This window comes from Quercus lobata, chromosome 2, assembly GCF_001633185.2.
Source record: "Quercus lobata isolate SW786 chromosome 2, ValleyOak3.0 Primary Assembly, whole genome shotgun sequence".
Taxonomy (NCBI): Eukaryota; Viridiplantae; Streptophyta; class Magnoliopsida; order Fagales; family Fagaceae; genus Quercus; species Quercus lobata.
The window spans coordinates 61,030,856-61,043,030 of record NC_044905.1 but is presented as its reverse complement, the minus strand read 5'-3'; the positions used below and the strand labels follow the sequence as shown (position 1 = coordinate 61,043,030).

At 36.8% G+C, this 12,175-nt stretch overlaps 3 protein-coding genes across 4 annotated transcripts; 2 read left to right on the top strand and 1 right to left on the bottom strand.

Moving 5' to 3' along the window:
- Window positions 1-1,597: 1,597 nt before the first annotated feature.
- LOC115976036 (mechanosensitive ion channel protein 10-like) lies at window positions 1,598-6,423 on the top strand. Of its 2 annotated transcripts, XM_031097110.1 has the most exons (6): window positions 1,598-3,442; window positions 3,538-3,661; window positions 4,101-4,394; window positions 4,471-4,673; window positions 5,230-5,540; window positions 6,070-6,423. In XM_031097110.1, exons 1-5 carry the CDS (start codon window positions 1,980-1,982, stop codon window positions 5,492-5,494), a joined length of 2,349 nt encoding a protein of 782 aa, XP_030952970.1. In that variant the 5' UTR covers window positions 1,598-1,979; the 3' UTR covers window positions 5,495-5,540; window positions 6,070-6,423. The 2 variants fall into 2 exon arrangements, with proteins under 2 accessions (XP_030952970.1, XP_030952969.1); XM_031097109.1 differs by lacking the exon at window positions 6,070-6,423 and having other exon boundaries at window positions 5,230-5,649.
- A 683-nt stretch (window positions 6,424-7,106) lies between these two features.
- Window positions 7,107-7,790, top strand: LOC115976035. Its single transcript, XM_031097107.1, has one exon. The coding sequence runs from the start codon at window positions 7,249-7,251 to the stop codon at window positions 7,612-7,614; it is 366 nt and encodes a 121-aa protein (XP_030952967.1). The 5' UTR covers window positions 7,107-7,248; the 3' UTR covers window positions 7,615-7,790.
- A 329-nt stretch (window positions 7,791-8,119) lies between these two features.
- LOC115976034 (replication protein A 70 kDa DNA-binding subunit A) lies at window positions 8,120-11,402 on the bottom strand. Its single transcript, XM_031097106.1, has 2 exons — window positions 10,914-11,402; window positions 8,120-10,045 (listed from the first exon to the last, which is right to left on the bottom strand). Exons 1-2 carry the CDS (start codon window positions 11,180-11,182, stop codon window positions 8,437-8,439), a joined length of 1,878 nt encoding a protein of 625 aa, XP_030952966.1. The 5' UTR covers window positions 11,183-11,402; the 3' UTR covers window positions 8,120-8,436.
- Between the last annotated feature and the right edge of the window lie 773 nt (window positions 11,403-12,175).

Below are 12,175 nucleotides of genomic sequence, written 5' to 3'. Positions count from 1 at the left end.
AAGAAAGTATAAAAGAAGAAGAAGGCAATGAGATGAGGGAGGGGGGAGAAATCAAGAGAGAAACATTATAGTAATCAAAAAACAAATTTGTAATCAAACTTAAGAGGAATATATAAGAACTGATCTCCTTGGACTATGCCGAGGACGGTTTTCTTTAGTTGAATCAATCTGTCTTTTTGTTCTTGTCATTCGAACCCACTCTATTGGTCATCCAACTTGTTTAAACCCAATTTTCCAACCCAATTTTCCAACCCACTCTCTACAAATTTATTGTTTTGGACTTTTTGGGCTTGAGTCCATTTATCATTTGGGATAAAATCCAAATCTGGTCCTTACAACTCTTATCTATAAATTTATATTTACACTTTTTGTGGGTTTAGGTTAACATCATTTTAAAATATATATTGAAAATTCTTATAATATTATTGTTATTTTTTAAAAAAATTAACAACCATATAAATGAAATTAGCTATTATAAAGAATTGGCCACATCAATTTTTTGCTAACTTGGCAACTATTATATGGTTAGTAAGATACTGTGTGTACAGTACAATAAGTATGCAGACAGATATAATTTGACATCTTTACGTTTCAAAAATTGAAAAAGTAAAAAAGTTAGAGAGTTAAAAAAAAAAAAAAAATTGAAAAAGTTGAAGCGGTGTGAGAGGGATTGTACAGTGTAATAGTTCTAGCTAGTGCACTGGATCTTACTCCTAAATAAAGAGTATGCAGTAGGCACAAATCTACATGGAAGGGACTCCTCGAACTTCGCTCCACATACCCCATTTTCTCTATTAACCGCCCATGTCATCCACGATGATATTAAGTAGATCCATTACTAACTCTCTATAAAAGGAACAAATTTCATTCACCCAAGATAAGTTCTAGCCATTTACTATTTTCTATCTTTATATTCTAAAGAGAAAACTAACTTAACAGTCAGAGAATCCCTAGCTAAGTCACACCGATCACCTTTGACAATTCTTTTCTTTCTTTTCAAGACTCACAATCATCACTATAGCCCAAAGTATTCCAACGTGTTGATTTTCATGTGTCATAAGTAACTACATCCTAAATCTTTTATTTTCGGGGTGTTTTCTAATTAAACCCTATAATTTAAATTTTTATAATTAAATATTAAAATTATGTTGGTAACAAATTAAATCCTACTATAATGTAGTTAATTATCAATTAAACCTTAGAACTTTAAAATCATATCAATTTAAGCCTTGCAATCAATCCTCAAATGAAATATAAAAAATAATTTAATTTAAAATTAGAGGAATATAATTGAGGGATAATTTTTTTTTTTTTTTTTTTTTGAGGAAAAATTGAAGGATTATTTGGAAGTACAAGTTAGTTTTTTCTTTTTTCTGTCAACGATCAATAAAAGTACACGTTATTTGTTGGTTGTAGTGGTGAGATATTATTTAAATACTCTTACCCGGGAAGACAATAAACACCTACAACTCTGAAAAAATCTTTGATTCCACTCCGCTGTCTCTGACTTCTTGTCTTCGCTTCAGTCAATTATTCTCATTTCAGATTCAGAACCAAAACCAAAAGTTCTTACTATTGTTAATCAAACACCTTTGCTGCATTTTAACAAACAAACACCTAAGAGCCTGAAACATAGCCTAAACCCTAAAGCCTCTTATCATCAAGCATTGTGTCTTTACAAGCGCGCGCACACACACCCAAAAAAAAAAAAAAAAAATAGTCGTTGCTTTGTGCCTTTTTGATTCTCGGAAACCATAAAGAAGTCTATTCTTTTCTTTTTTTTTTTTTAAAAAAAAAAAAAAATTCCTGCTAACCAAACAACCATATTAGCTATTCCTGGTTTTGAACCTCTTCTCCTCTTCTCCTACTCTCTTTCTTTCTGTGTGTGTGTGTGTTTTTGCTTGTAAGAGTTTGTTCTACAAGCAGAGTGAATGAAATTCCAAAAGTAGAGCTCGGAAAAGTGGCAGGGAGAGCTCTCCATGGAAAGAGGAAAAGGCGTGGTGGCAGAGAAGAAAGGAACAAATGAGGTCGTTTTACAGATTCGGGGTAGTGAAGATTCCAATTCAAAAGGCCCTTCAGTCAATGAAACTGGTTCATACTCTTTTTCAATGAATTCCCAATTTGGGTCTTCGCCTAAATCGGTTAAAGATCAAAATCTTGAGCATATAGAGCTTGAGAACCTCAAGAGCAGAGTCCAAATGTCCACATTTTCGAGCTCTCCTTCTCCAGCACCAAGTCCAACTGCCAATAAGCCTCCAAAGATCCCAAATGAGGCCTTAACAAGACGAAAATCACTTGCAAGGTCAGCCTTCTCAAAACCCAAGTCGAGGTTTGTGGAACCCTCTTATGGTGGTGAAGAATATTTGGCTGCAGAGAAAACCCAGTTGGGGAATACAAATACAGGCACCTCTAATAGGAATTCACCTAGTGTGGCTTCCCCAAGTCACAGAGTCAGTGTGGGTAATCCACGTGAGAACTTGAAATCAGCACCGATCACACCAAGAACGCCTTTGATTGGAACAGGAGAGGAGGAAGATGATGAGGAAGTGTACAAGACAGCCAATCTTAAAGTGTATGAAATAAATAGTAAGAAGTTTAAAAAAATGGCCTTGGTTGAGTGGGTTGCTTTTGTTTGTATTATGGGGGTTTTGATTGCTAGCTTAATTTTTCATAAGTTGCAAAACGCTGTGATTTGGAGTTTGCATCTGTGGAAATGGAGTGTATTGGTGTTGGTAATCTTCTGTGGTAGATTGGTCACTGAATGGTTCATAAATGTTCTGGTTTTCTTGATTGAACTGAACTTTCTGCTTAAGAAGAAGGTCTTGTACTTTGTGTATGGGTTGAAAAAGAGTGTTCAGGTTTTTATTTGGTTGGGTTTGATTCTTCTAGCATGGGGCTTGTTATTCGATGGGGGTGCAAACAGAACAAAGAGAACTTCTCGGATCCTAAATTATATTACAAGGGCTCTTGCTGGTTGTTTTATTGGGGCAGCTATATGGCTTGTGAAGAATCTTTTGGTGAAGTTACTGGCTTCTTCTTTCCAGTGCACAAGATTCTTTGACCGGATTCAGGAATCAATCTTTCATCAGTATGTTCTTAGAACTCTTTCCGGGCCTCCGTTGATGGAGATGGCGGAAAAAATTGGGAGCACAGCAAGTACGGGTCATTTGAGTTTCACGAATTTGAAAGAAAAAACTGATGCAAAAGAAGAGGTAATTGATGTGGACAAGCTCAAAAAAATGAAGCAAGAGAAAATTTCTGCTTGGACCATGAAAGGGTTGATTAATGTGATAAGGGATTCTGGACTGTCTACCATATCTAACACACTGGACAGTTATGATACTGATGATGGCGAGCAGAGAGATGAGGAAATTACGAGTGAGTGGGAAGCAAAGGCTGCTGCTTATCGGATATTTCATAATGTTGCAAAGCCTGGTAGCAAGTGAGAAAATCACCTTCCTCCGATTTTCCTCCGATTTATTTACTGATATAACTTTTTTTCTTAATTATCTCCCCACTGTGAATTTTGGACTTTAGGTACATGGAAGAGGAGGACCTCTTGCGCTTCATGAAAAAGGAAGAGGTGGACAATGTGTTTCCGCTATTTGAAGGAGCAGTAGAAAGTGGAAAGATCAAGAGAAAATCTTTGAAGAACTGGTTGGTAAGTTCTCTAGCAAATTATTTTCCTGTCCCATCCGTGACCCCTTCTTATTATCCCTTTTAAAAAAAAAAAAATTCTACTCAAGTGTGGTATCTTCATTTCATGATTTTCCTTCTCATTCAACTTTGTTATGGCTATTTGAAGGCCAATAATATTTATTGGTGCTGTGTACAAAAGGTACATATATAATAACCCCCAACACTATTATGTTGTACTACAAGATACACTTAACTATTTAAGTATTTGTGACATCAACTTTTCACATACTTTGTGGTTCTAAATCTATAAAGTAGAAACCCTCTTCAACACAACCTTAGCTTAAACGACACAGTTAGCATAGGCATAGGAGCTTAGAGATATCTGTTTCACAGTTATGAAATTGAAACTTTCATGTTTGAAATTTCCAATCATATTCTTGTAACCTCTTTCTTGTTTGCAGGTGAAAGTTTACCTTGAACGCAAATCACTGGTACATTCCTTAAATGATACCAAAACAGCCGTAGATGAGCTGAACAAGCTTGTTTCAGTGCTTGTGCTTGTTGTGGACATTATAGTGTGTTTACTTTTGATGGGATTTTTAACAACTCAGATACTAGTTTTCATTTCATCTCAACTTCTACTAGTGGCGTTTATGTTTGGTAACACTGCCAAGACCGTGTTTGAAGCCATCATATTTGTATTTGTGATGCATCCATTTGATGTAGGGGACCGTTGTGTTATTGACGGAGTTCAGGTAACTCCCTAATCCTAAGAATGCATTAATTTTATTAGATCTTCATCACTTTGCTTGACGTTTTGATACCTCACAGATGACTGTTGAAGAGATGAACATTTTGACGACAGTATTCTTGAGATATGACAATGAGAAAATATTCTATCCAAATTCAGTTCTTTTGACAAAGCCCATCAGCAACTTTTACAGGAGCCCGGATATGAGTGATTCTGTGGAATTTGCTGTTGATGTTTCTACATCAATAGAGAGTATTGGAGCTTTAAAAGCAAGAATAAAAACGTATGTGAAACTTACCATGGTTCTTAATTATCAGTTGCCAGTATTCGAAAATTAATTGTCAACATTTTTTAGCCTCTTCATGACTATGATTGTTTAATGCACTTATGTTGTGGGGTTTTGAATGTGGAAATGAGTGGCCTCTGTTGACTTCTGTTCTGGAGTTTGCAACTGAGCATATAACAAGAATTTGATCTCTTCTGGCTTGATGCAAGAAAAAGTAACAAACTTACTGTCTGTGCTGGATGCATAGAGCCAAATAATGTTCTGTTAGACCTTGTACAGTTGGGTATATCTAAAGAAGATTACATCAAAAGAGACAACAGTACTAAAAAATAGTCAAATGTACAAAATACTTTTTTACTTTATGGTGAAACTAATGATGAACACATAGGTTTAACAAACATAGATTTGTTGATCTTGGTAAACATAATGATGAACTAATGTTTTCCAGGTACTGTCACACTGCTAAATTTCTGAGTCATATTCCCATTATTTCCGTTATTTGGGATCATAAAATACTTTGTTTAATAGAGATGGTCTTCTCTAAAATCTTTAGGTACTTGGAGAGTAAGCCTCAACACTGGCGTCCTGGCCACAATATACAGGTTAAGGAGATTGAGGATGTGAACAAGATGAAAATGGGTCTGTATGTTACACACACCATAAACTTTCAGAACGCTGGAGACAGAAACAGCCGGAGATCGGAACTGGTCTTAGAGCTGAAGAAAATTTTCCAAGAGCTTAGTATTAAATATCATCTGCTGCCTCAAGAAGTTCATCTCAGATATGTTGGGTCAGCACCTCCAGCATTTCAACCTTAGCGGTGATGAATTCTCTTCATTGTGCTAAAATACTCCTCTGCTGCAAGTACGTGTAGTTCTTCTCTGATATTATTAACTCAGAAGGTTCAGAATTTCTGATACCAAAAGGATTTTGTAGCAATTAATGGTCAAATGGTTTTTTTCGTTTTCTTTTATTCTTTGGCAAGTGAACTATTTTGTTAAGAAAGAGAAAAATGCTCTTGTTCACAAGAAGTTTTCTAGAACAACCAAAATATTACAATCTAGTGTTTTGGAGATCAAATAAATTGTATAAAGGATGTGAAATGAATTCTGCCTAAGGTAGACATCCAATCATACAGAGATCTGAGGAATAAGACTTAATCAAGACCAAAGTAAATTCAACCACTACAGTAGTCCAACTGTTCCTTTCACTCTTAATGATCCACTTAATGCACAAGGAGTAGACTCCCAAATTTTGTTACACTCATGCTGATTACATTTTAAAGAATCACTTAATTTTTGTTCATGAGGTTGCCTTAATTAAACTGCCATCACTAACAGTTTTGGATCAATTGACTTGTGACTAATTTTAAATGCTTCATCTCTTTGTTAAGAGCATGTGCAAATGAGAGGGGGGGTGCCTAGAGTTCCATTGGTTTGTAAAGCAAAGAGCAGGATTTGTAATTCATCTAAAGGAAGAGTGATGAGAAGAATGATTGATTCAAGCTGGATCCCAGTTCTTACCTGTAAAATGAATAAAAAGAGCAATGTTCTCTGGCCAGAGAAACTGAAAATGAGCGGCGCTAGTGTGATTATGATTTGTTGAAAAACATGATTGTTGTGTTTTTCAAAAATAAAAATAAAAATAAAAATTATTGTACAAGTTTTGGGTGAGTTCATGTTCATCAATTGAATTATTATTAGCCACAAGTTCTAAGGCAGAGTTTATTCTCTCAATAATAATACATAGTCGCCCTCAACAATTAATTATATTTTGTCAGCCGAGTGGAAAGTGTTGTAAATTGAATTGGAGATCTATCGTGACGACATTTGCTGCCCTTAAAACAGCAAGGCCGAGTCAATGCAATACCAGTGTTTTGTGAGGTGTCCTACTTTTGTAATGGTTGTCAGGAAGAGTTTATTAGGGCGAAAAGGTAAAATCATTTGCCTTAATAAGGGTAGGTTGCCTCAACACCTAGAGTTTAACATGAGTGCTCTTTTGTCCCAAAATTCCACTGTGCTACAAGTACAAAAATTGAGTTCTGAATGTGTAAAATTAAAACTAAAACTAAAATATAACAATCAGTTGAAAATTGAAGTATCTAAGGCCTAAGCATGAACTAGTCCAAATGTCCAATATAAAAAAGAATGAAGATTGTGCTCCAACCAATCTCTCTTCGATGAGTTACAGCCCAACATGACATCTATTGGGCACAGCATGAATCGGCCTGGACCCAACTACAGAACTAGAAGTACAACCAAATTTTTTTTAGCCACAGACGCTCACAGGCATATAAGGGCAACTATGAGAAGCCCAAACAAACTATCAAACTTGATGGTGATTGGACCAATAAGATAACGTTATCCACGGTTTCGAACGGAGAAGCTGCCACGTAGGACAGAGATAAAGATGATAAATATTTCCACCTCTCATTTCCCTCCTCCCTCCAACACCATCTCTATCTAAGCCCCACTCGTTCCTTCTCAAGCCAAAAACACTCGTACTAAACCCTTTCCCCTCAATTTCACTGTAAAATTCACATAGTGAGGGCAGAGAACTAAGAGTGAAATATATGGCTTCTACTTCAGCTGTCTCAATGGCTATGCCATTAACTTATGCAAGCCAAAAGAGGGTTCCAACCTCAGAGGCCTTTTTCAAGCCACTTCCAGTGAGACCCTCAAAGGCAATAGCTGCAACAAAATCAAGTGGGAGGCTTCAAGTCAGGGCTTCTCTGAAGGAGAAGGCGGTCACAGGACTCACAGCAGCTGCCCTGACAGCTTCGATGGTGATCCCAGAAGTGGCTGAAGCAGCTGGGTCTGGGGTTTCTCCATCCCTCAAGAACTTTTTGCTCAGCATTGTGGCTGGTGGAGTTGTGCTTACTGTGATTGTTGGTGCTGTGATTGGAGTGGCCAACTTTGACCCAGTCAAGCGTGGCTGATAGACCAATTCCCAGAATGCTGAAAATTTATAAATTTTCACTTTCATGTATCTGTTTAATGTTTTTTTTTTTAGTAATGATCTCTGTATTGTGTGATATGTCACTCTTTAAGCTGTAATTTGTCCGGGAACTGAATTCTGAAATTTTAATTTCAATCTTGGTGTGCGACAAAGAAATACATCTTTCATATTCTCTGTACTGCAGAATGCTAATCAGGAGTCTGGGGAATCTAAGGGGGAAGCAACCCCTCTCAGCAATCAATTGTACCCAAGAGACATACATTAGCATACAGTACAGAAACACTAGCATTACTTGTGTAACAAAACTCCAAAAGCAAAGAGGAGTTACAAAGCCGCCCAATGAAAAACTTGATAGCCAAGAACAAATCCAAAACTAAACTTGCTTGTTGCATAGCATTTCAATTCAAACTAATAAGCACTCCAAAGAGGAAAGCAGTTGAATGCATGCAATGAAATTACGGCAGGCAAGCAACTCAAACTACGAATTATATCCTACAAAGAAAGTCGGAATGCTTTATAACAATTGTATTAGGTATTCAAACATCATAATATTTGTATTAAGAATTACATCAATGCCAGTGTAAAATTCAAAGGTCAGTAAAATATAAAGACTACACCATTTTACCGAACTGGGGAAAGAATGAAACTCAATTCTAGAGTATGGGTTTACACTTTACGGGGCACAAATTCGTTTGATTTTTATTCATAGAATAACAAATGAGTTAACTAAAAGACGTCAATCAGCTCCACAGATAGAAAGCTACTGCATCTTAACCCATTTAATTTGGTTTGTAACTACTAATTACCTAGTAAACTTTGAGATCAAATCAAGCATGTATCTACTCTCGGAAGAATGGTTCACGTTATCTGCCTTGACTATGGTGATCTTCACCCTTTGTTCATCACCATACATTTCCTCTTTGATTTTAAGCCTGAAAAGATACTGGTTAAATAGTCTGCTCCGGATTATTCCTCCAAACTTATCATCATCCTGTTCTTCATACTTCAACAAGTACAACTCCTTTGCGGAGCAACCTAAGATCTCTTCCCCAGATTCTTGGAAGGCTGTCACCCAAGTCAGTCCCGTATGATCTTGAATTTGAGCTTGAAGAAGGTATCTATAATCACACTCCTCAAACTCTTGATTGCACCTGTCACAAGTCCACATGTTTCCTGATTTTGTCACTTTCTTATTGCACTGTCTATCTCCAATCATCAATGGGCAAGCTGTATAACAGAAAGTATCTGTCTTAATGAAAGAGATGGTTGCCTTCACCGTGACCCAATCTGGCTTATCTGATCTTCCGAGACCCTCATCCTTAATCTGAGACACTGTTTTACGTATCTCATTCTTAGATCCTCCTGGCATAATTTCTCTAGAAATGGACACAGAAGCAACATTTTTTCCACCTCGATCAAACCAGTTTCTCAAGCCACGAGCCTCAGGAAAATCTGGGTCTATGAAGAGCTGTGTAGAAGAAATTGACCCTATTGATTTCCCATTGAAGTCGTTAACCTTCCCAGCTTTGACAGCTAAAACTGGAAACGACCCAGAGTCAATCATCTCTTTCAGCTTTTGACCTTCCCTCTTGCAGAATTCCCCCCAAAGGGTTAGCTCAACACTTTTGCCAGATCCATCCTTCAGATTCAAAATTCTTCTCTGAGTTTCCATCCCATTCTTTCTCATAATTGGTACTGATGGGTTCACAGATATCACAATGCCAATAACATCAAGTATGGAATTGTTCTCCGCATTCTCAATTTCACTGATAGGCCTGAAGGAGAATTGCTGCCTTGGTATAGAACCATCTTCTTCTAGGCAAAGCTCCACAGTCGAAGTTGTCTCCAGAAATATTTCCCATTCATTCTTCAGATGGTTGAAGTTCTTCTGAGCAGGTTTCAGGCTTCCCTTTGAGATCAAATAAACTTTACCAATCTCAATAGCATCATAGAAACGGTCAACAACAGCATTGAAGCATGTGACACGTATTTCTCCACCATCAGAGTCAAGGAGGTCAAAAGAGAACACCTTCCCATCTCCCCGTGCATTGTTATAGCGACGCATATCCCCTTTTGCAGTAACTCTTGCCTTGATAGCCCATCGCCCCTGATAAGGATTCAAAGCAGTAATTGGAATTATACGTGCTGGCGCATCATTCTTCAACATTGGACCATGATTTCTATAATTTGGAGGTGGTTGATATGGAGGTTGAACAGTTGGTGGAAAACTCTGCACACTCTGACCAGGATTTTGGGCATTGAAGCGGTTATTGCTAACCCTTGTGGAGTGATCTAAACTACTATTGGGCAACGGTTTTTGAGCTGTTGAATCAGATTCAACCAGTGACTTTGGATTCCCAATTATCTCACATTCCAGTATAATTGTTTCCATGTTCAGCACAACAATTATCCTGTACGAAGAGCACATGTCAAAATTCACACTAGAAGACCATCAATGAAAAAAGCAACAATCCTGCAGCTAAGTAGCCATGAATCATTAAGGCAACAAGGTAATCATTTAACAATCACTCGTACAAATTTTCCAATATTGTAAATTCCAACCTTCTTTCTCTACAAATACAAACTGCCTTATCATGGCTTATGCTTTAGACAATTTATCCAACTTTTTATACATCTCTAAAGCATGAATAATAAGACTTTATTTTCTCCCCAAATTCATTGACACCAAGTCAGAAAAATGAGTCGGCAACAATCAATCAACAAAAACTAAACCCGGTTCTCAAATTCTTATTTCAATTTCTTTGTTCATATTAACATTTCCTTTTATAATCAATTTTAGCGAATAATTTCCACCAGTGATGATGGCGGCTCTAACAATCTTCTCAAAACAAAATTTCCTCTTCAAAAACACATTCTTCAAACGCCAATGATTTCGCGTTAGGCTAGAAAAATTATACCTCCTCAAACACAAAACACAAATTCCATGCACCAAATCAAAAACGCAGTGAAAAATCCAATGACAACTAATATCTACAATATGTGATAATCTCAAAACGATAACAATTAAGCCGATAATTAATCAATTAATTAAAAATTAAAAATAAAAAATAAAACGAATTAAAGCAAAACGAATTGCAGTAAATACTCAGAGCTTCAAATTCAAAGTTATAGAGCGTTCATAAGAAGAATTCCAAAACCTCAAAAGGCTCAAACTCACATTTCCACCGAATCAAAGAGCACAGCAAAAACATTGAGAATTAAAGCGATAATTAATTAAGTAATTGGAATAAGAGGAAGTTAGTTAGGTAGTTTAGTTACTTGCGGTTTTGGGAGGAGGTGCAAATGTAGTCGATCAATTGGACGACGGAGCCCTTGCGGACTTGGCCGGACTTGACTCGGTCGGAGAGTTGAGTGGCAAGCATGGCGTGCTGAGACGAAACGGCGTCGGAGAGGAGCAACCGGTACCGCTCTTTAGGCTGCGCCGTGGCGGCGATGAGCTTGATATCAAGGACTTGAACCAGCGGTTTCGAGTTCACGTCGCCGGCGATTATCGCCGCGATCGCATTCGGCGTCAGATTCACCGCCATAGAGTGATCGGGAGAGGAAACCCTAACCTAACCGCTCGGATTGCTGGAGAGGCGGTGAGATCGAAGCCCTAGAAATGGAAATATTACTACGTGAGAGCTAGAGAGAGAGAGAGAGAGAGATTTGCAAAATGATTTTGAATTTTAGCGCAGAGATGAGAGAGTGAATGATATATAGATTTGAGGTTGGCGGGGAAGGCTATAGGCTTTTGGACATTATAATTTAATTGGGCCTGTTAAAGCCTACTCCTTAGTAACAAACTTACAAGTTACAAGAACGAGTCACATTTGAGGATGGCAAAAATGCCTTGTCCCTGCGCCACTCTGTTTCTCCCGGATTTTCTTGTCTCTAATTCTCTCCTAATACTCTTAAGATTATCATTTTCATTTATATTTGATGTTTATCCTTTTAATATTATTAGGATTAGTAAAATATCTTCAACCCACCCATTCTAAAGAAAAGACGTGGCACCCATGATTCAACCCTGTCTTAGTGATGTCCCTAGTTACATTTTGTAATTCATTCTTGTTTGCAAATATTTGATTGATACTCAAAAATACTAAATTCCTTATAATGCTTAAAAGAATAACTAAATAAGGAAGATTTTATGCTACTAATGATAGTGCTAGAAGGAAAACATCAATCTATCAAAATAATGGTGATTTTTTTTGGTAGTATTTTGATCATAACAAATTTAAAGAAAAAAATAAAAACAATTGACAACTTCACAATAGAGATAATAATGGATAAACTTTATTTTATAAAAGAATCAAAATAATTGTCTTCAAGTTCGTAATTCATACCAATTGACATGGCATAATATCCATATATATTTTATAATTTAATGACAGAGCAAAAAGTATTCCTTTTAATTTTGGCAATGATTAATGTCAAGAATGTCATGGTTTAATACTATTATCAGATTTTCCCATAGCAGAGAAACTTTATTCGCATCACATCTCCCTTATTGAATAGTGAGATGTCTTACACGAACA